This window comes from Amblyraja radiata, chromosome 9 (genome assembly GCF_010909765.2).
Source record: "Amblyraja radiata isolate CabotCenter1 chromosome 9, sAmbRad1.1.pri, whole genome shotgun sequence".
Lineage (NCBI taxonomy): Eukaryota > Metazoa > Chordata > Chondrichthyes > Rajiformes > Rajidae > Amblyraja > Amblyraja radiata.
In genome coordinates this window covers 45849980-45874909 of record NC_045964.1, presented here as the reverse complement: position 1 = coordinate 45874909, position 24930 = coordinate 45849980, and the positions used below count along the sequence as shown (strand labels likewise).

The following is a 24930-nucleotide window of genomic DNA, read 5'->3' as shown; positions in this document are numbered from 1 at the left end:
GACCTTGCATGTATAAACATTCACACCAATACTTTGATATTTTATTTGCCCTCTGCACAAAAATGATATACTTATAATTAAATAAATACAATAAAAATGTATTAACCCAATACTAAATAATGTTACCGAAAAAATATTCACATTAGTTAAATAACCATCTCCAGATTAAAACAGTACTTAAAGGCAGCTATAATTTGAAAAAAAGCACACTTTTTTTTTGTTTGGTTCCATTGAAGGATTATTACCACCCGCAGTAAATGAGGGCCGAAATGTTCCATCTTGGTCCTCATCTAGAAACAGTATACAGTAGACTTTTTTTTAAACAGCATTTTCTACTGGCCATCTGGTAGATAAAATATGCCCCCATCAATGTATCATTCTACATAGAACTATTAATTGTCCCATTAGTACAAAAGTAAAGCTTCCAACAATTTACCCAAAAAACATAAAAAAATTAATATTGGTGAAAATATACAATCTTCTGTATATTATTGTACAATTCATTCCTTCAGCATGGCAATTTTTCACCAAAACAGCATTTTGCTAGAATCTATTTTTCCTATGGGAAATATGAAATATAGTGCTTTGACAAGGTATAAACTACATTCATTATATTGCCAAATTTACTTTATGCATCTTCAAGTCCCAATTTTTACTTCAGTATTTTAAATGAATATTACATATTTTGTCTGTATACTATGGGGGTAAAAAAAAATATGTTTTAACTTACAAAACTTTGTTTTACTGAAGTCTGTACAAATTTAAGTTCAGAGAGCATGGAAACAGGCCCTTCGGCTCACCCAGTCCACACACTGAGTCCAGTGATCACTCGTTCACACTAGTTATCCCACTACATTCTACGGGCAATTTACAGAGACCTACAAACCCGCACGTCTTTAGGATATGGAGGAAGCGCACTTGGTCAAAGGGAGAATGTGCAAACTCCATGCAGAAAACACCTATGGTCAGTATTGAACCCGGGTCTCTGGCACTGAGAGGCAGCAGCCCTATCACTGTGCCGCCCTGTTTTGGATGGGAAAATATATTTTCCTTATAAATCTTAAAAATCAGCTACAGCTGTTGAATTTAAGTGTAAGGATGCAAAGCAACATACTTGGAGATCAATTTTGATCAAATAAAATTTAGTTTGGGCTTATAGATTAGTCACAAGGGAGGAATTTGTTTTTGTCCTTAATGTCATAAATAACATTGAGTATACATTGTAATAAGTCCCCAGATGGGTAAATCGATACGTGTAATTTGAGGTGATCTTCCTCAATGAAGTGCATACAAATATAACATTTACATATTCAAACAAAACTTTTTTTTGTAAACCATATAAAATGTGTGCCTTGGATGAATTAATTTCAATTATATGATGATTCTTTTGAAAATCTGACCCAGTTGATAAATAAATCACACTGATCGACATTTTAACCCATGGATTTAGCTACATTGCACTTCGGCAGCTAATTAAACTGGACTTACTCAGTGGCCTGTCTGTGGCTACAGCTACACATACCAGTCGGTGCAACAGAGATCCATGTAGACATAGCTCCACGTGCTCCTAAAACATCCCACCATCAATATAAAAAAAAGACGATGAAATCACCTGCACAAAGCACTTAGAATCTCCACTTCAACTTGTAAAGTGCCCACAAAGGTCCATGTGGTGTCATTCTCAGATTGCGCAGACCCTGGGACTCAACAGAATTGCACTCAAAAAGTTTTCTATAACTATGCATTGATTCCAACAGACATAACTGTATCTCCATTTCAACCTGGAATCCCCAACAGTATGACAGGTACAATTATAAATTCTCTTTAAAAAAAAAACAGAAATAAAATATAAAATTATACATATAAAATTATAAAAGGATTGGACAAGCTAGATGCAGGAAAAATGTTCCCAATGTTGGGGTAGTCCAGAACCAGGGGCTACAGTCTAAGAATAATGGGGAGGCCATTTAAACCTGAGATGAGAAAAAACGTTTTCACCCAGCGTGTTGTGAATTTGTGGAATTCTCTGCCACAGAAGGCAGCAGAGGCCAATTCACTGGATGAATTTAAAAGATTGTCAGATAGAGCTCTAGGGGCTAGCAGAATCAATGGATATGGGGAGAAGGCAGGCACGGGTTACTAATAGTAGATGATCAGCCATGATAACAATGAATGGCAGTGCTGGCTCGAAGGGCCAAATGGTCTCCTCCTGCACCTATTTTCTATGTTTCTAAATAAATGCATAGAAGTGTCCTACTCCAAGTTCTGAATAAAAATCCTTTGGTACAATTATCTCCATCTTCAGTTCCTCGGTGGAACAATTCCATCACGATGCTAGTGCTTTTGATTTCTCTTCAAGCTAAAATTTAACAATGTCAAATGAACCATGCTGCAGTTTCCCCATCACCCACAAGACTGCTTAGTTTAAGAAAAATACGTTATTAAATTTCAACTACGTTCTCAGTACCACTAAATGGGTCGAAAAAGGTTGCCATTTGTATTACAATATACTACATATCCTGCCAGTCCTAAATCAACAGCGTTTGACAAATTAACCAAGAAGGAAAAACCTCCCCACAAATTTCAGTCATGGAATCTGTTTTGCATGTAAAGCTCCTCTGTAACTTGATATCCAAATTTTTGATAGAAGTCTTTGTTCTTTGGTAGACATTCTAATGTAATTTTGTAGCAGTTGAGTTTCTTGCTGAGAAGTGTAAGGGCCGCAACTAACCTATAGTAAAAGAACAGCAAAAAATCCAGAATTTTGAAACACAAACCAGTTTCAATTGCATGTGAAAGGCAATTTTTTTTAAACAGTGAATCACTCCAGGTTAAGTGGAGTCATCAACATGAAACACATAATTACAGTCTCATAGACAATTCAATATACAAGGCATATATGTAACTCAATAATTAACTCTATTAAAAATCATACCTTTAAGTTGTGAAAGTATTTAACAGGAATAACTTCTTCATTGGGGAAAACAAATACAGGAGGGATAAATGGGGAATAGCATGAGAAGCTGGTATCCTTTACAAAAATAAAAATGCCATTTACATTTGCCAAGTCAAATGCAAGGGAATGTGGTACATTTTGAAACCAAGAGCATTCTGATGTGAATGACCTTTCAATAATTTAAGAGTTCAGATGTTGCCACAGCCATATTCCACTTTGCTGTGGGATGCAGTTCTACAAGTACTATCAATCCCACCTCTATTGCCTGAAACCATCAGTCCTTCATAGATAAATGTAGTCTTGGGATGTTCGGGAGGTGATATAGGAACAAGTGCACGATATGCAACACTTGTCCCTATACGTCCTCCCTCGATTCCATGGACCCCGTAACAATCCTTTCGGGTGAGGCAGAGGTTCACTTGCACCTCCTCCAACCTCATCTAATGCATCCGTTTTTTTGGTGTGGACCCCGATACATCGGCGAGAACAAGTGCAGATTGGTCAATTGTTTTGCTGAACATCTACGTTCAATCCGCCTTGGCCTACACAATCTCCCAGTTGCCAAACATTTTAACTCCCCATTCCCTAACTAATCTTTCTGTCCTGGGCCTCCTCCACTTTCAGAGTGAGGCCATACGCAAATTGGAGGAACGACGCCTCATATTTTGCTTGGGCAGCTTACAACCCAGCGGTATGAAGGTTGATTTGTCTAATTTCAAGTAGCCCATGCATTCCCTCTCTCTCCGTCCCTCCCCCATCGTAGACACTTGCTAGTTTCACTGTTCATATCCCTTCGTCATCACCACAATGGAGCATTGTTGGCTCCTTGGCCATTGGTGCCAGCTCTGAATAGTTCGGTACCTTTTCATACCTCAAAATTCCTTCTCCCTAGACTCTCAGTCTGAACAAGGGTCTGAACTCGAAATGTCACCCATTCCTTTTTCTCCAGAGATGCTGCTACTCGCTGAGTTACTACAGCATTTTGTGTGCAACTCCACAATAATTGCTGTATCCAAATTATTGTTTGCTTTTAAGACTAAATTGCATCAAACAATTTTGCAGCTCAAATATCTAACCAATAATACCATTGGAATTAAAAATGTACAGTGACCCAGCAGAAATACCTCAAGTCAGAGGGGAATGTCCCCTGTACCTTTAACTCAGCGAATCACTGCAGAATTGCAACTTTTTAAATTAAGAAATCAGAATAGTGGTAGCTCTGAAGCATGGAAACAGAAAAAGGAACGGAAAGGTAAAGAGGAAGGTCGGGTTTTCAAAAGATCCATCTATGTGGTAATTTCAATCTCAATGTCTAGGAAACCTTTAGACCAAGTCTGTCAATTTATAAAATGCTTCGAGCCTCCATTTTTGCATCAGCATTACAATCTAAAAAAAACTTACATTTGGCATGAAAGCTCCTAATTTGAAGAATTGCCTTTGCCCCACAATCCTCGTTACAGTAACCACATGCAAGTTCTGATTTGTGGGTAACCACACGTTGCACCAATTGCTGGCCCCAATTGGAAACCGCAATCACTCTATAGGTAGAGAGGTATTCACGCTAGCTGAATATTTTAAAAAGATGTCTCTAAACCTAGAGTCCGCAACCAGCACATATAGTTTCTTGGAATAAAAATTAACTACAGATGCTGGTTTATACCAAAGATAAGACACAAAATGCTGGAGTAACTCAGCAGGGCAGGCAACATCTCTGGAGAAAATGGATAGGTGACATTTTGGGTCGCAACCCTTCTTCAGACTGATTGGAGGGGGGAGAAACTGGAAGCATGAAAAGACATAGCTTCTTATTGCCTTCCCTCAGTTTCCCTTTATTTATTTAAATGTTTAACCATTCTAAATTCCAAGGAATATAGCATCAACATGGAAATGTAGTACTGGAATCGTCAGGAACTTGGAAACCAAAGCATCATTTTAGCAAAATCTACATGGAACTTAGATAAATCAGAAGGAAAGGTTGCACCATCTGAAATACTATTCAAAAGAGTAGGAATGGGCATATACCAGGCTCTGTAGGACAGAGCTACAGGCATTGGGGTTATCATAAGCTAAAGCCAAAGTGATGGTCCACAATGGGCAATACAGGTAGTAGCAAAAGATAGTGATGCAAGGTTGAAAATAAAGATACATATTATGATACGAAACACCAAATGTGTGGCGAATAAAGTATAACAGGAGATACTGAAAATGGATAATTAAATATCAAAATAGATTCAATCAAGATAATATTCAATAATAAAATACGTTGATAAGGTCCCACACAGGAGATTAGAGGGCAAAATTAGAGCACATGGTATTGCGGGTGGAGTATTGGCATGGATAGAGAATTGGTTGGCAGACAGGAAACAAAGAGTAGGAATAAACGGGTCCCTGTCAGAATTTACAATATATATTAATGATTTAGATGATGGAATTTAAAGTAACTGGCAAATTTGCGGATGACACAAAGCTGGGTGGCAGTGTGAACTGCGAAGAGGATGCTAGGAGGTTGCAGGGTGACTTGGGAAGGTTGAGTGAGTGGGTAGATGCATGACAGATGCAGTATAATGTAGATAAATGTGAGGTTATCCACTTTGGCAGCAAGAACAAGATTATTCTCTCAATGGTGTCAGATTAGGAAAAAGGGAAGTGCAAAGAGACCTGGGTGTCCTTGTGCACCAGTCACTGAAAGTAAACATGCAGGTACAGCAGGCAGTGAAGAAAGCTAATGGCATGTTGGCCTTCATAATGAGAGGATTTGTGTATAGGAGAAAAGAGGTCTTTCTGCAGTTCTACCGGGCCCTGGTGAGACCACGTCTGGAGTATTGTGTGCAGTTTTGGTCTCCTAATTTGAGGAAGGACATCCTTACTATTGAGGCAGTGCAGCGTAGTTTCACGAGGTTAATCCCCGGGATGGCGGGACTGTCAAGAGGAAAGATTGGAAAGACTGGGCTTGTATTCACTAGAATTTAAAAGGATGAGAGGGAATCTTATAGAAACATAAAATTATAAAAGGACTGGACAAGCTAGATGCAGGAAAAATTTTCCCAATGTTGGGGAAGCCCAGAACCAGTGGCCACAGTCTAAGAGTAAAGGGGGTGGGGGTGGGGGGGGGGCATTTAAAACAGATGAGAAAAAAACATTTTCACCCAGAAGGTTGTGAATTTGTGGAATTCTCTGCCACAGATGGCAAGAGACGCCAATTCACTGAATGAATTTAAAAAGAGAGTTAGATAGAGTTCTATGGGGCTAGCGGAATCAAGGGATATGGGAAGGCAGGCGCATGTTACTGATTGTGGATGATCAGCCATGATCACAATGAATGGCGGTGCTGGCACAAAGGGCCAAATGGCCTCATCCTGCATCTATTTTTCTATGTTCCTATACCAGATTTAAATACTTACAGTTTTCCAAGTTGCTTTCCTCTGTGCTCGTCATTAACAATAACGTCTTCTATTCTTCCTCGCTAAAGACGAGGGAAAAAAGGCTGAGTATTTTAAAGTGTTTCACATTGGATGAAGCCTTGATACAGAGGTGAACTGTCTACCCAAGGCAAATGAAGTCATTTTAAACATTGATAACATTGCCTTCTTTGAGTAGCCATATATAACACCTTATATTAACCTAAAAAATACATGCGTGCCAAAGATCATTAACACTGCATGACAGTAGATGAGGAAAGAAAGAAAGAAAGAAAAAAAGGAACTCAAACGTCATTCATCTTCCATCATACATCAGTGTGATAATATCTTTCTGTGGCAAATAGCCTCCTCACTTTTGTTTACGATATAACTCAATTCTATCCTGTTCCATTCAGCCAGCAGAACAAATAATACACATATTATGTTCCATTAATGATAATTGGCTCCAGAACTAAATTGTAACCGGTTCCCACCAAAATAATACTGCAATGTATTAGTTGAAGGCTTACCTTTGCACAACTGTGTATAAATTTATGTTCAATTATCAGCGTTGCTGTAGCAATAACCTGATTAACATGAGTGTCTTCAATAACAACATTATAATAATCTCCAGTTTGCTTCATATGATCAAACTTTTCTGTAAAATTTAAGAAAATAAAAACTATAAAAATGCCAAGTCAGCACTTTCCTTTCAGGCATTATTTGTTTATTTTAAAATTAGGTACAACAATTTGGTACAGAACATTAAAATGCTGATCAAAGATTTTTTTTTAAACAATAGCTTTTTTCTCCCTTCCCATTTTTCAAGTTGGTTGAGCCTTCATTGCCCACTTCAGACAAACAAAGGCAAGTTCCTACAATCAGGTACACAAAAATGGCTGGAGATTACTTTTTACTTTGAGAGGGAGAAGGGTAAATTGGAGGTGTCAGTATTACAGTTGAACAAAGGGGACTATGGAGCCATGAGGGAGGAGGTTATTTGGATAGTTATATGGATGGGAAAGGAATGGAGGGTTATGGTCTGAGCGCAGGTATATGGGACTAGGGGAGATTATGTGTTCGGCACGGACTAGAGGGGTCGAGATGGCCTGTTTCCGTGCTGTAATTGTTATATGGTTATATGGTTATAGGTCGCCAAAGTTGACTGGAAAGATACCCTAGCAGGAATGACCGTGGAATTTCTGGGAATAATGCAGAAAGTGTAGGATCAGTTCATTCCAAAGAGGAAGAAAGATTCCAAGGGGAGTAAGCATGCAGGTACAGCAGGCAGTGAAGAAAGCAAATGGCATCTTGGCCTTCATAACGAGGTTGAGAATATGTATTTGCCTCTGTACGCCACAATTTGAGATTTGTAATAGAAATAAATCACACGTGGTTAAAGTGCACATTGTCAGATTTCATTAAAGGCCATTTTTACACATTTTGGTTTCACCATGTAGAAATTGCATAGTCCTCCCATTTCAGGGCACCATATTGTTTGGGACACATGGCTTCACAGGCATTGGTAATTGCTCAGGTGTGTTTAATTGCCTCCTTAATGCAGGTATAAGACGAGCTCTCAGCACCTAGTCTTTCCTCCAGTCTTTCTATCACCTTTGGAAACTTTCATTGCTGTTTATCAACACGAGGACCAAAGTTGTCAATGAAAGTCAAAGAAGCCATTATGAGACTATGAAACAAGAATAAAACCGTTAGAGACATCAGCCAAACCTTAGGCTTACCAAAATCAACTGTTTGGAACATCAAAGAGAGCACTGGTGAACTTACTAATCTCCAAAGGACTGGCAGGCCAAGGAAGACCTCCACAGCTGATGACAGAAGAATTCTCTCGATAATAAAGAAAAATCCCCAAACACCTGTACGACAGATCAGAAACACTCTTCAGGAGTCAGGTATGGATTTGTCAATGACCACTGTCCGCAGAAGACTTCATGAACAGAAATACATAGGCTACACTGCAAGATACAAACCTCTGGTTAGCCGTAAAAATAGGATGGCCAGGTTACAGTTTGCCAAGAAGTACTTAAAAGAGCAACCACAGTTCTGGAAAAAGGTCTTGTGGACAGATGAGACAAAGATTAACTTACATCAGAGTGATGGCAAGAGCAAAGTATGGAGGAGAGAAGGAACTGCCCAAGATCCAAAGCAAATCCTCATCTGTGAACCACGGTGGTGGGGGTGTTATGGCCTGGGCATGTATGGCTGCCGAAGGTACTGGCTCCCTTATCTTCATTGATGATACAACTGCTGATGGTAGGCATAATGAATAATGAACATCCTATCTGTTCAAGTTCAAATAAATGCCTCAAAACTCATTGGTCAGTGGTTCATGCTACAGCAAGACAATGATCCCAAAAATACTGCTAAAGCAGCAAAGGAGTTTTTCAAAGCTAAAAAATTGTCAATTCTTGAGTGGCCAAGTCAATCACCCAATCTGAACCCAATTGAGCATGCCTTTTATATGCTGAAGAGAAAACTGAAGGGGACTAGCCGCCAAAACAAGCATAAGCTAAAGATGGCTGTAATACAGGCCTGGCAGAGCATCACCAGAGAAGACACCCAGCAACTGGTGATGTCCATGAATCGCAGACTTCAAGCAGTCATTGCATGCAAAGGATATGCAACAAAATACTAAACATGACTACTGTCATTTACATGACATTGCTGTGTCCCAAACATTATGGTGCCCTGAAATGGGGGGAACTATGTATAAACACTGCTGTAATCTCTACATGGTGAAACCAAAATGCATAAAAATAGCCTTTATTAAAATCTGACAATGTGCACTTTAACCACATGTGATTTTTTTTCTATTACAAATCTCAAATTGTGGAGTACAGAGGCAAATAAATAAATGATGGGTCTTTGTCCAAAACATTATGGAGGGCACTGTACACAAAACCACAATACCCTGCCCTAAGCAACTCTCCAGCAAACTCAATCTTGCATGCTTAAAATGACAAACCTGGCATTGCCCAGAAGAACCGAGTACCTATGCGGCGAACCGGGAACCCACCTAGAAGACCTGGCTCGCCCGCCCAGAGAGGAAAGTCGGACATAGGGCCGGTAAGCAGACCAGCAATGGGAGGGAGTACACTGCTTTGATGGTGGAGTGGGCTGCTGGAGGCCCTGGAACAGCCTGGGGTTCGGCTGCAGCGGGCGTCACTTCAAGACGCGGCCTATAGCGGTGGTGGAAGCCACTGCTACGCTTAACCAGACCAACCCTGCGACGCCACCAGGACAACGGGCCTTCAGGTCAGGTCAAGAACCCTCACTTTTCACAACTGGAACTTGAAAATGGCGCCAAATCTGGCAACTCTGTCTACCGTCAGTGTACCATTGCTATACACTTGCACTGTATCCAAGATGCTTATCTAACATGTATCTAAATGCTTATGTATAGTGTTACGTGTACTGAACTGTATACAAAAATGAATTTCACTGTACGTCGGTACATGTGACAATAAGTACCATTGAACCACTGATATTAAACCTTAAAGGCGTGCGGTATCAAGTCGTCTTCTTGAAACAAGTGTATGACAGAAAATGTAAAGCTAATTATCACATACTTTCAAAATTAAAAATACAGTTTACAGATTATTTAAAATATAGGTTTAACAATAATGGAGGATAGTTTAAGTTAAAAGCACGATAATATTTGAAAGTGCTCGCTTACTTACTTATAAATAGTTCAGGCTCAACTTCGCCTACTTTTGTTAACTGTGCGAGTACCTTAAAAAAGCCTGTAAAAGTTTAAATTAAATGAGTTACTTATTTGCTGGAGTTACCATTACACTAATATTTGTGTTAAAGGAAGAATTGATATTGAAGACACAAGAATCTGCAGATGCTGGAATCTTCAGCATAAACCAAAGTACTGGAGGAACTCAGCAGGCCAGGCAGCATCCAAATGGACAGATGGTGATTTGCGTCAGTGTGCAGAATGGTCCTGAACCAAAATGTTATCAGTACATGCCCGCCACAGATGCCACCACATCCGCAGAGCAATTCCAGCAATGAGTTTCTTGCTGAGGATTGATATTACAGCACTAGTGAGATCACAGAGAAGATTCATGAGAATAATGTCCAGTCCAGAGTAGTTTAGTGAAATGGAGAGTTCAGCAAGGCTGAATTTAATCAAGTTGTACTGAATTGAGGGGTTTAAATAAAGTGAATATGAAAGACCAGTTTTTCCTTGACAGCAGAGTCAATATCAAGAGGCTCAGATTTGTCAATAGTGTAAGATTACAGGAGAAAGGTGTTTTCACATGTAAGCGTGGCGAAGGCAGGAGCTTACAGCATGAAAGGGTGAGATATTTCAAAAGTGCTCAGCATATTTAAAAATTATTTGAATGGGTCAATAATCAGCTGCAAGTTACAAGTCAACAGGTTGCCAACTGGGAATCGGTATTGGTCAGAGTAGATCTTTATCATTTAGTGTAGATACAATCGACCAAATGTTCTCGTTTGCCATAGGTTTTGATGATTTTGCAATTTTACTGGCATTGTGCAAGATGCAGACATAATGTGGTGGATTTTGAGTGCAGGTTGTTTCCAGGACTTGAATGGAAATTTAAAAAAAAACGAAAAATATCATGGAAAATATATATTAGGTATCTTATTCCCGGCTTTGAACTATGAAAACACATTGAGAAGTATATCTGACCAAGACTGGATGTGCAATGTCTTTGCAAAGAGCAGAGCAATTCTGGGCTGGGTCTGTGCTTTTAATGTTCCTTGGTTTATTAGTTCCGAGGCTCTGTCATGACAAGGTTTGGGAGCAATTGGACAAGCTTGCCTGGCCTGAACAACATGTCATGGCCCATGTGCTTCTTATCCTAAAACTATAATCAGGTCATGGTGGCGGAGCAGTAGAGTTGCTGCCTTACAGCGAATGCAGCGCCGGAGCCCCGGGTTCCGCATTCCTGACTACGGGTGCTGTCTGTACGTTCTCCCCGTGACCTGCGTGGATTTTCTCTGAGATTTTCGGTTTCCTCACATACTCCAAAGACATACAAGTTTGTAGGTTAATTGGCTCGGTAGTTTTAAAAGGAAATTGTCCCTAGTGGATGTAGGATAGTGTTAATTTGCAGGGATCGCTGGTCGGCACGGACCCAGTGGGCCGAAGGGCCTGTTTCCGCGCTGTATCTCTAAGCTAAACTAAATCAGCAGCATCCAGCTTTCACACTATTGCAGATTATTCCAATCTAGTGGCAAAATATGTTTTTTAATTAATCCATTGGTGTAATGGAAGGTAAACATTTATTGTTCATCCCCAATTGTCCTTGGAAGGTGATGGTGAGTCAGATTGCTACTTGCAGTTGAGTGCAGAGCCACATAGGTTTTGTGTCTTTGACACCATACTGAGTAGAGACAACTGATTGTTTTTCAACGCAGTGGTCATGTCAAACTGGAACACAGATGCAGTACACTAAATTTGAGGAAGTGTAACTGAGTCAGTGCTTCGTCCAGAAGGAAGGTGTGTATTAAAGACAGAAATAGCTGGAATGAGGGGGGTCTGAAGAAGGATTTCGGCCCGAAACGTTGCCTATCTCCTTCGCTCCTTAGATGCTGTTGCACCCGCTGAGTTTCTCCAGCATTTTTGTGTACCTTAGCTAGAATACTCAGCAGATCGGCAGCATCTGTAGACAGTGAAACAGAGTAATCTATGCAATTGTAACTGATGATGGGTCATTGACCCAAAACAGTAATTCTGCGCTCTGGCCACATCACCTGTGGAATATTTCCCGCATATTCATATTTTATTTTAGAATTCAAGCTTCTGCGGTTTTTGCTTTTCAATGAAAGCTTGAGTTGGTGGATGGTGAAAAGGAAAAGGTGAAAGTCAAAAGTCAAAGTCAATTTGATTCGTCACATGCACCTGAAGGTGCAGTCAAATGCTGGGGTTTATATCCTCCGCAGCCACATGTTACGGTGCAATAAGAAAGGAGGTAAGATATTGGCGCAGATGAAAGCGAATCAAGGAACCTTGGGGGAAAAAAACCCCCGTCAAAAAGCTGAAAAGGGAGGGGAGGAGAATTTGTGGTATCTCAGACATGGTGTTGAATATAGCAGAATTTAAGAAGGATAATCCACTGAACATGGAGGCTGGTGTAGTAGACGTTGCACACCCTTGAGCAAAGTACAATGAGTTCCTCCTTCAGAATAGAATGGAGCCCATGCACGAGACAGGGTGGGAATCTGTAGACTGCAATGTATATTGATTGCTACCGTATCTCCTTAAAGATAAGCAAATAGTGAGGGTGGGTAATGTGAAAGTGAAGGCAGGATGGAAATTGGCAGCTACGACAATGTAACTTGTATTCTGTACAACAGTTGGAGGCAGCCACCGTGTGATTTCCGCTCTGCTGTTGTGGATGGATTCCTCACCTCACCATGTCACCTCTGTGCCCTGCAATTCTGCTCTTGCCCCCTCTCTCCCCCCTCCCTTCTCCCCCAACCCAGGCAGAACAAGGATAGAGTTTCCCAGGTTACATTTCACCCACCAGCCTCTGCATCCAACAATCATTCTCCAACATTTTTGTCACATTCCCGCAGCCCCTCTTTCCCCTTCCACCCCAGCTAGTGCACATTTCGCCTATAATTCCCCATCATCCCAGTCATCCTGCTCATTACCCCATCTCCATCCAAGAGTCCCCCATTTCACTTTTATTCCCCCTCTTTCCCTTCTCTCGACCCTTTCACCGATATCCCTCTCTCCGGCTTTACATTTCACTCCTCCTCTTCTCCCCAACACCCTTTGGTCTCCATTTCATCTCCAGGTTTTGTCACGTATTCCACCAATCTGCCAATCACCCCCCTCACCTGTATCCACCTTTCGCTTGCCCGGGGTTTGCCCCACCCCGCCTCTCCTTTCCAGTTTTATCCTCCCCACCTTAATCTATCCAAAAAAGGGGCCTGAAACCAAAACGTCATCTGTCCATTCCCTCCACAAATGCTGTTTGACCTGCTGAGTTTCTCAGGCATTTTGTTCTTTTGCTCAACAAATGAAAATACTGCTATTGAAAATCATTGGGAAAAAAAAAAATCAGACTACGAAAAAAGGCATTGGAAAAATATTCAACTCTAGTTTTAAAAACCAGCTCAATAGAGTCTTTATTTAAAAGTGGAACACATCAGTAAATGTTATACTCATAAGGGGTCAGTATTAACATCTGTTGGTAACTAACTGATTATAGTTTGAACAGTACCTCTGTTGAAGTCTGCTGTACAGAGAGGCCTCAGAATGAGCCCATCCCCTGGGCTCATCGGGGAAATGTTTGGAGAGAATTTCACCATCTTCTGACTCCAGTCCAGCTCACTCAGCAGGTTGGGATCAAACAAGGGCGTGTCATCAAGAATCATGGCTGAAGCAGTTCATAAATCAGTGTACTGTGGAAAGAAAAATATACAACATTGAAAAATTTGGGGGTAGTTTACATTAATGCAACAACAAATTTCGACAAGAAAAACAGGTGATTTCTCCTTTAGAATGTGTTTGTTCATCATGATTCCTAATTATTGCAAGATGGACAGTGTTGTACAGTAATAAATTCTCAGAGTGATTAAACATGAGGAGTGACCATCGTTGTATAATAACATTTTAACAGTTAATGCTATTTAAGAACGCAACAACAAGCATCACTTGAGTTATTTAATAAACATAACAGACAACCTCAGTTAAGTAATGATAATATGGACACTGTAGAGTTATAGAATCATACAAACAGAATGGGCCCTTCAGCCCACCACATCCATGATGATATTATGTACCGTCTATGCTAATCAAATCTGCCCTCATCCGTATCCTTCTTTACTTTGTCTATTTAACAGCCTGTCTAAATAATTTGGTTCCTTCCACCCTAAAGATGCACAGGTTTGTAAGTTAATTGGCTTGGTATAAGTATAAATTGTCCCTAGTGAGTGTAGGATAGCGTTAATGTGCGGGGATCGCTGGTCGGCGTGGACTCAGTGGATCTCTAAACTAAACTAAACAGTGAATGTATTTACGATTTTGCGATATAGTTCTGATATAGTTGCAAAATGCCTTGGGGTTCCTCATGACCTAATTCACCAAAGATATTTCATCGCCTTTTTATGCCCTCCTAATTTCTATCTTAATGCAGACCAAGTTTCTGAACCAGGATAGCCACACTTGCCTGTACCTGGCCCATATCCTTCTCTATCCATGTACCTGTTTGAAACATAGAAACATAGAAAATAGGTGCAGGAGGAGGCCATTCGGCCCTTCGAGCCAGCACCGGCATTCATTGTGATCATGGCTGATCGTCCCCTATCAATAACTCGTGCCTGCCTTCTCCCCATATTCCTTGACTCCACTAGCCCCTAGAGCTATATCTAACTCTCTCTTAAATCCATCCAGTGACTTGGCCTCCAATGCCCTCTGTGGCAGGGAATTCCATAAATTCACAACTCTCTGGGTGAAAAAGTTTTTTCTCAGCTCTGTCTTAAATGACCTCCCCTTTATTCTAAGACTGTGGCCCCTGGTTCTGGACTCGCCCCACATTGGGAACATTTTTCCTGCATCTAGCTTGTCCAGTCCTTTTATAATTTTATATGCTTCTATAAGATTCCCCCTCATCCTTCTAAACTCCAGTGAATACAAGCCTAGTCTTTTCAATCTTTCCTCATATGACAGTCCCGCCATCCCAGGGATCAATCTCGTGAACCTACGCTGCACTGCCGCAATCACAAGGATGTCCTTCCTCAAATTAGGAGACCAAAACTGTACACAATACTCCAGATGTGGTATCACCAGAGCCCTATACAACTGCAGAAGAACCTCTTGTTATGAAGGTCAACATTCCATTAGCTTTCTTCACTGCCTGCTGTACCTATAAGCCAACTTTCAGCGACCGGTGTACAAGGACGCCCAGGTCTCGCTGCACCTCCCCCTTCCCTCCTTATAGCAGGGTGACAGGAACTGTACACAGTAATCCAATTGCCAACATCTTATATGGCTGTGCTCAATACTAACCGATAAACGATTGATCACCTGAAATATTAACAATGTTTTCCTTTATCCCTTCCTGACCTGATCCAATTATAACCACCATTACCAATGAAGCAAGTCAAAATTGAGCAGTATGTGGTGAGGTATATAAAATCCAGCATTGTATTAAATTATCAGGGGCAACAGATAGGGTGAATGCAGTCTTTTTCCCCAGGATAGGAAAGTCAAGAACTGCAAGGCATAGATATAAAGTGCGAGGAGGAAGATCTAATAGGAATCTGAGGGGCAACTTTTTCACCTGGAGAGTAGTGGGTATGTGGAATGAGCTGCCAGAGGAAGTAGTTGAGGCAGGTACAATAACAACATTTAACGGATGTTTGAATATGTACATGGATACAAAAGATTTAGAGGGATATGGGTCAGGCGCTGACAAATGGAACTAGCTTAGATGGGGCATCTTGGTTTTCGTGGGAGAGTTGTGCCGAAGGGCTTGTTTTCGTGCTGTATGACTATGGGAGCATGGCTGGCTTCCCACAGATATTAGGTATAGTTGGCTCACATACTGCTCCTAATACAATGTAAGGGATCGGTCGTTAAGCATGAAGGCTTCTTTCTGATCTACCAACACAACAAGTACTTTGTCCAGGGGTATGCAAGATTCCCAGTTGATTCCAATGACTTGTTTATTCTTCAATCGGTTAACCTCTCAACTTATTAGGTGAAGTATGAGCCAGCTGCATGGAGAAAAAAGTTACTATACGATAGGATAGAACCTTTTTTATCCCAGGAGGGAAATTGGTCAAGTTCACAACATTACAATTAATGGCCCCAGTGACGAACTCAAACAAGGTACTATAGTGATTTAACCAAAGTCACCTGCCTACAAGAAATGCTATTGAACATGCTTAAGGATATGCTTCAATTGCCCCGACCAACCTGGAGACACCTTTCAATTGGCCAGAAATTCCACAACAATGGAAGCTTCCTTCAGCTATGACTGAGAATTTGAAATAGATTGCACAGATCCCTGTTCTGGTGTCCAGAACGCTCGTGCAGTCCTTGGTTCTCTAAAGGTGCGGCACGGTGGCACAGTGGTAGAGTTGCTGCCTTACAGCGCCAGAGTTCCGAGTTCGATCCTGACTGCTAGTGCTGTCTGTACGGAGTTTGTACGTTCTCCCTGTGACTGCATGGGTTTTCTCAGGGTGCTCCGATTTCCTCACACATTTCAAAGACATGATGGTTTGTAGGTTAATTGACTTCTGTAAATTGTCCCTAGTGTGTAGGTTAGAAATAGTGTAGGGGTGATCGTTAGTCAGCGCGGACTCAGTGGGACGAGGGGCCTGGTTTCATGCTCTATCTCCTGGGCTGCTACGTCCCCGTATGGTGTCAAGCTCCTCGAGTATTGTTGAAGCTACACTAATACAGGCAAGTAGAGGGTGTTCCATCACACTCCTGACTTGAGCCTTGTAGATGCTGGACAGCTTTGGGGAGTTAGGAGGTGAATTCCCCACCGCAAGATTCCTAGCTTCTGACCTGCTCTTGTAGCCACGTTATGTGTATGGCTACTCCAGTTCAGTTTCTGGTCAACGGTAGCCCCCAGGCTATTAACAGGGATTGAGTGATAGCAATGTCATTGACTGCCAGGGGGTGATGGGGTGGATTATCTCTTGTTGGATATTGCCTGGCACTTAGGTAGCAAACAACATCAGTCCAGACCCGGATATTGTCCAAGTCTTGCTGCACTTGGATGTGGACTGCTACATTATCTGTGGAGTTGTGAACGTGTCTGAACATTGTTCAACCATCAGTGAAGGTCCCTACTTCTGACATGAATGAATGAATGATTCATTATTGATGAAGCAGCTGATGGATGGATTGATCTAGGACTCCTGCAGAGATGTCCTGAGGTGACACTGCATACATCTTCATTTGTGATTCCAACCAGCAGAGTGTTTTCCCCCTGATTCCCACTGACTCCAGTTTAGCCAGTGTTGCTTGATCCCATATGATTCTGGCACTCAGTAGCCATGATGGCCTTGTTATTTGGGAATGTCAGTTATTGCTAGCGGGATGATGGCTGGAAAGACAAGCTCATCACGGTATCATTCTGATGTGCTGTGTGCTTTATCCTGCAATATGTAAGCAGCCCGTGATTGACAGTGCTGGCTGATATATCTGATTCCAAGCCTCTTAATCTGACCTTCACTCATCCAACTCGAATGAGAGGTGAGAGGGATACATTTATTTTTATCAAGTTAGACACAAAATGCTGGTGTAGCTCAGCGGGACAGGCAGCATCCCTGAAGAGAAGGACACACCCTGACTACATGCAACACAACAACTTTCCCTCTTAATTAATGCATTCATCACCAGTCTTTTGCGAGAACAAGGTATGCCACTATGCAAAGTTGAAATTGAGAGAAACAAATGCAATGTGAGTAATGATGAAGGACAGATAGAGAAGTTTGGAATCTCAGTGTATCAGGACATGGAAGCACTGTATGAACCTTTCCCCAGCAGTGTTATAGCACTCTCAGTGTGAGAGAGCACAGTCGTTCATCTTACTTTAATGGCTATGTCTACTATCTCCAGCCAGTTTTTTTAATGTCAGCTGTCAGCTTCCCTTCAATGAATAGGATATACCTGCAGGTTCTCACACCCACAGCTGTGACCTTCAGTGAGACGTTCATAAACTTTGGCAGCCTTTGCCTGTCCACAGACCATGATGATTCAATAATGCAACAAGCATTTGAAACCATAAATTCCATGTTTGCAATGTGATTTCACATGCCAGGGCAAAATTGCATTATGCACTTTGACATCATGGCAACTCAGACTCATTATCTGGGAATCCGTGAAATAAAATGTAAATTTCATGCTTAGATTCAACCAGCTCTGACAAACACTGCAGTAAAGTTTGGGTGAGTTCACCTACTGCTCTTGAAAAAATTACAGGCACAGCATAACATTCATTTTGGCACTTTGGGAGGTCATATGCAACAGGAAAGTATACAGTTAATGGCAGGACTTTTAACTAATGAACAGAGGGATCTTGGGGTCCAAATCCATAGTTCCTTGAAAATAGCAACTAGCAAGTAGCAAGTAGATAGAGTGCAAAATAAAGTGTTTGGTATACTTGCCTTCTTTGGTCAGGGCATTGAGTATAAGAATCAGAAAGTCATGTTGCAGCTATATAAAACTTTGGTTGGGCTATATTTAGATTATTGCTTACAGTTCTGGTTGCCGCATTACAGAAAGAATGTAGAGGCTATTGAGAGGAAGGAAGAGGTTTACCAGGACGATGCCTGGATTAGAGGGTATTATACCTAAAAGATATGGATCATGTGCAGGCAGAATGGATTAGTTTAATTTGGCATTCTGTTTAGCCCAGATATCATAGGTCAGAGGGCTTGTACTGTTCCATGTCCTATTTACACACAAAAAAGCCCATTCACAACCATTTAGTTCATAAATGCAGTTAATGTTAAACTACAGCTCTTGGCAGATACTAAGGAACAACTGCAATTACCAACACAATGAAAGCTTTTATAAAGTAATGGAATATCCTACACGATTGTCTACAGTAAATGTAGGATATTCTATTTCACAGGACAAACTTGGTCACCCAGTTAGACACCTGAGAATATGCAACTCACATTCCATCGCCAGGGCCACAAAGAAAACTGCTTAAGAGCTTGCCTGGCATGGGACACCCCAGGCAGTGCCAGATTGGGAGTGGCTACGCCCAACTCCATTTCTGGTCAACCCACAAGCCAGCTGTTGTGTTCTGTATTCCCAAAGTTGGGACAGCTGTCGGGCCAACTTTGGAGGAACATCATCTAACCTGGGACAGGGGCACACCGGGTCTTGGAATGCTAGGAACGGTGATCGATAGAGCAGGGATACATCTGACAACCATGGACAGGGGCACCAGGTGAGGTAGTGGGCACAATGCAGGGGCACAGATGTGCCAGGTAGGCAAGCGACAGGGCCACCAGACAGAGCAGGGGGCAAACAGCTGCGCCCAGCAGAGAGGGGTAGGGGCATCAGTGCACATGACAAGCTTCTGCACCCAGTGGGGCAGTGGTACAGCTGGTGGACACCAGGGTAGGGGCATGGCTGCACTCCAGTGGACAGGGGCAGGGGGCACAGGCTGTACCCAGTGGGACAGGGGCAGGGGTCACGGCTGTACCCAGTGGGATAGGAGCAGGGGTCACGGCTGTACCCAGTGGGACAGGAGCAGGGGTCACGGCTGTACCCAGTGGGACAGGAGCAGGGGTCACGGCTGTACCCAGTGGGACAGGAGCAGGGGTCACGGCTGTACCCAGTGGGATAGGGGCAGGGGTCACTGCTGTACCCAGTGGGACAGTAGCAGGGTCTGAAGAAGGGTTTCGGCCCGAAACGTCGCCTATTTCCTTCGCTCCATAGATGCTGCTGCACCCGCTGAGTTCCTCCAGCAATTTTGTGTACCTGGGACAGTAGCAGGGGTCACTGCTGTACCCAGTGGGACAGGAGCAGGGGTCACTGCTGTACCCAGTGGGACAGTAGCAGGGGTCACGGCTGTACCCAGTGGGACAGGAGCAGGGGTCACTGCTGTACCCAGTGGGACAGGAGCAGGGGTCACGGCTGTACCCAGTGGGACAGGAGCAGGGGTCACGGCTGTACCCAGTGGGACAGGAGCAGGGGTCACGGCTGTACCCAGTGGGACAGGAGCAGGGGTCACGGCTGTACCCAGTGGGACAGGAGCAGGGGTCACTGCTGTACCCAGTGGGACAGGGACCGGGCACACTGTTGCCAGCTTGTCCTGCACGGGCCCGGCGCCGAGCTCCGGGGCTCAGCCTCCAGCCTAACTTTGCCGTAAACTTGGCCTAAGCCAGGCCCGGAGCTGGCGGCGGCTCTCACGCTGACGCTCCCGCACTCACTCACACTCACCCCGGAAGATCGGCCGCTCCGCCACCCGTTCTACTCTGTGATGGACGGCTCGCGGGAGGAGCGTCAACCGTCCTCCACTGACGTGGCAGCGACGCGATGACGCAACGCAGGCAGCGGAGTTGGGCACGGTGTGGGCGCAGTCGGTAACGTGATGACGTACATCATAGAACGTGTCAAACAGGCAACGTGATGACGTAACTCACAGAACGTGTCAGGCAGGGTAGACACAAAATGCTGGAGTAACTCAGCGGGACAGGCAGACGGAAGGAATGGGTGACGTTTCGGGTCGAGACCCTTCTTCAGACTGGTGATGGGCATGGTGTAGGGTAGGCGCTGGCGGCAACGTGATGACGTAACTCAGAGAACGTGTCAGGCAGGGGGCGGGAGCATAGGCAACGTGATGACGCCACTCAGAGGACACGTCTGGAGGGGGCGGGAGCAGACGGTGCCGTAATGACGTAAATTAGGGAACGTGTCAGGCAGGAGGAGTACCGCTTAATGCGCAGAAGCCTTAGATGAGATTAGTTTCCTTTATTGTCATTCAGACCTTTCGGTTTGGACGAAATTTCGTTGCCTGCAGTCATACACAATAATAATAAATAACAAAACATACAATGAACACAAATTAACATCCACCACCGTGAGTTCACCAAGCACCTCCTCACTGTGATGGAGGCAAAAGTCTTAGTCTCTGTCTCTTCCCTCCTTGTTCTCCCTCTGCGCTGAGCCGGTGCAGGCCGAAGATGCCGCCCTCCAGTCCAGTGGACGCAGCTGTAGTTGCGGGAGCTCCGGAAACAGGTCACCAACCTGTAGCCTGCGAGTTCCCGGTCGTCCACTGGGCCCGCGGCCGAACCTCCGAAGTGATGTCGCCGCCGCCTCAACTCCGATTCGGGCTGCTGCCGAAAGCCGGAACACCACCTCAGCGAGTCGGGCCGCCACCGCCTCAGCTCCGAGTCGGGCCGCTGCCGAAAGCTGGAACACCACCTCAGCGAGTCGGGCTGCCGCCTCAGCTCCGAGTCCCGCCGCCTCAGCTCCGAGTCGGGCCGCCGCCGCCCCGAAGTCGGCCAGCCTAGTCCTAGCTGGCTCTTAACATAGATAATAGGCGCAGGCCATTCGGCCCTTCGAGCCAGCCCTTCATGGCTGATCATCCAAAATCAGTACCCCGTTCTAGCTTTTTTCCCCATATCCCTTGATTCCTTTAGCCCTAAGAGCTAGATCTAACTCTTGAAAACATCCAGTGATTTGGCCTCCACTGCCCTATGTGGCACAGAATTCCACAGATTTAAAACTCTGGGTGAAAAAGTTTTTTCCTCATCTCAGCCCAAAATAGACTACCCCTTATTCTTAAACTGTGACCGAAGATAGACACAAAATGCTGGAGTAACTCAGCGGGACAGGCAGCATCTGGAGAGAAGGAATGGGTGACATTTCGGGTCGAGACCCGTCTTTAAACTGTGACCCCTGGTTCTGGACTCCCCTAACATCAGGAATGTTTTCTTGCATCTACCCTGTCCGATCCTCCAAGAATTTTATATATTTCTATAAGATGCCCTCTCATCTTTCTAAATTCCAGCGAATACAAGCCCAGTCGACCCGTTCTTCAATCATATGTCAGTCCCGCCATTCCGGGAATTAACCTGCACTTCCTCAAAAACAATAATGTCCTTCTTCAAATTAAGAGACCAAGATTGCACACAATACACCAGGTGCGGTCTCACCAGGGCCCTGTACAACTGCAGTAGGACCTCCTTGCTCCCAAACTCAAATCCTCTTGCAATGAAGGCCAACATGCCATTAACTTTCTTCACTGCCTGTTGTACCTGCATGCTTACTTTCAGTGACTGTTGTACATGCACACCTAGGTCACGTTGCACCTCCCCTTCTTCTAATCGGACACCATTCAGATGATAATCTGCCTTCCTGTTCTTGCCCCCAAAAGTGGATAACCTCACATTTACCCGCATTATACTGCATCTGCCATGCTTCTGCCCACTCACCCAACCTATCCAAGTTACCCTGCAGCCTAATATCATCCTCCTCGCAGCTCACATTGCCATCCAGCTTTATGTAATTCGCAAACTTAGAGATGTTACATTAAATTCCCTCATCTAAATCGTTAATATATATTTTAAACAACTGGGGTCCCAGCACCGAGCCTTGTGGCACCCCACTAGCCACTGCCTGCCATTCCGTAAAGGACCTGTTAATTCCTACTCTTTGCTTCGTGTCTGCCAACCAGTTCTCTATCCATGTCAATACCCTATCCCCAATACCATGTGCTCTAATTTTGCACACTAATCTTTTGTGTTGGACCTTGTCAAAGGCTTTTTGATAGGCCAGATACACCACATCCACTGGCTCTCCCTAATCCATTCTACTTGTTACATCATCAAAAATTTTCAAAAGATTAGTCAAGCATGATTTTCCCTTTATAAATCCATGCTGACTTTGGCCGATCCCGTCATTGCTTTCCAAATGCGCTGCTATAACATCTTTAATAATCGACAAGCATCTTCCCCACTACCGATGTAAGGCTAACTGGTCTATAATTCCCCGTTTTCTCTCTCCCTCTCTTAAAAAGTGGAGTTACATTGGCTACCCTCCAGTCCACAGGAAGTGATCCAGAGTCGAGAGAACATTGGAAAATGATCACCAATGCATCCACAATTTATCAGGCGTCCTCCTTGAGTACTCTGGGATGCAGACCATCAGGCCCTGGGGATTTATCTGCCTTCAGTCCCAACCGTTTACCTAACACCATTTTCTGACTAATGTGGATTCCCATCAGTTCTCACCTCCCACTAGATCCTCACTCCCCTAGTCTTTCCGGGAGATTGTTTGTGTCTTCCTTAGTGAAGACAGAGCCAAAGTACTTGTTTAACTGTTCTACCATTTCCTTGTTTCCCATCAGAAATTCACCTGTCTCTGACTGTAAGAGACCTATATTAGTCTTCACTAATCTATTCAATAGACAATAGGTGCAGGAGGAGGCCATTCGGCGCATCGAATGTGACCATTTAATGTGATCATGGCTGATCATCCACAATCAGTTCCCCGTTCCTGCCTTCTCACCATATCTCCTGACTCAGCTATCTTTAAGAGCTCTATCTAACTCTCTCTTGAAAGCATCCAAGAATTGTCCTCCACTGCCTTCTGAGGCAGAGAATTCCACAGATTCACAACTCTCTGGATTAAAAAAAATTTCCTCATCTCCTTCTAAATGGCCTACCCCTTATTCTTAAACTGTAGCCCCTGGTTCTGGACTCCCCCAACATCGGGAGCATGTTTCCTGCCTCTAGCGTGTCAAATCCCTTAATAATGTTATGTTTCAATAAGATCCCCTCTCATCCTAAATTCCAGAGTATACCAGCTCAGCCGCCCCATTCTATCAACATATGGCAGTCCCGCCATCCCGGGAATTAACCTTGTGGACCAACGTTGCACTCCCACAATAGCGAGAATGTCCTTCCTTAAATTTGGAGTCCAAAACTGCATACAATACTCCAGGTGTGGTCTCACTTGGGTCCTGTACAACTGCAGAAGATCCTCTTTACTCCTATACTCAATTCCTCTTGTTATGAAGGCCAACATGCCATTCACTTTCTTCACTGCCTGCTGTATCTGCATGCTTACTTTCAGTGACTGATGAACCCCAGATCTCGTTGTACTTCCCGTTTTCCCAACTTAACACCATTCAGATAATAATCTGCCTTCCTGTTTTTGCCAGCAACGTGGATAACCTCATATTTATCCACATTAAACTGCATCTGCCATGCATCTGCCCACACCCAACCTGTCCAAGTCACCCTGCATCCTCATAGCATCCTCCTCACAGTTCACACTGCCACCCAGCTTTGTGTCATCAACAAATTTTCTAATGTTACTTTTAATCTCTTCATCTAAATCATTAATGTATATTATAAATAGCTGCGGTCCCAACACCGAGCCTTGCGGTGCCCCACTAGTCACAGCAAGGGACCCGTTAATCCCTACTATATAACCATATAACAATTACAGCACGGAAACAGGCCATCTCGGCCCGTCTAGTCCGTGCCGAACACTTATTCTCCCCTAGTCCCATCTACCTGCACTCAGACCATAACCCTTCATTCCTTTCCCGTCCATATAACTATCCAATTTATTTTTAAATGATAAAATCGAACCTGCCTCCACCACCTCCACTGGAAGCTCATTCCACACAGCTACCACTCTCTGAGTAAAGAAGTTCCCCCTCATGTTACCCCTAAACTTCTGTCCCTTCATTCTCAAGTCATGTCCTCTTGTTTGAATCTTCCCTACTCTCAGTGGGAAAAGCTTATCCACGTCAACTCTGTCTATCTCTCTCATCATTTTAAAGACCTCTATCAAGTCCCCCCTTAACCTTCTGCGCGCCAAAGAATAAAGACCTAACTTGTTCAACCTTTCTCTGTAACTTAGTTGCTGAAACCCAGGCAACATTCTAGTAAATCTACTCTGTACTCTCTCTATTTTGTTGACATCCTTCCTATAATTAGGAGACCAAAATTGTACACCATACTCCAGAATTGGCCTCACCAATGCCTTGTACAATTTTAACATTACATCCCAACTTCTATACTCAATGCTCTGATTTATAAAGGCCAGCACACCAAAAGCTTTCTTTACCACTC

General features: G+C 43.4%; 1 protein-coding gene across 1 annotated transcript; it reads right to left on the bottom strand.

Annotated features, from left to right (window-relative positions):
* Positions 1–19: 19 nt before the first annotated feature.
* gnpnat1 (glucosamine-phosphate N-acetyltransferase 1) lies at positions 20–20401 on the bottom strand. Its single transcript, XM_033027279.1, has 6 exons — positions 20282–20401; positions 13587–13767; positions 10056–10118; positions 6885–7012; positions 6358–6419; positions 20–2731 (listed from the first exon to the last, which is right to left on the bottom strand). Exons 2-6 carry the CDS (start codon positions 13738–13740, stop codon positions 2584–2586), a joined length of 555 nt encoding a protein of 184 aa, XP_032883170.1. The 5' UTR covers positions 13741–13767; positions 20282–20401; the 3' UTR covers positions 20–2583.
* Positions 20402–24930: the final 4529 nt, after the last annotated feature.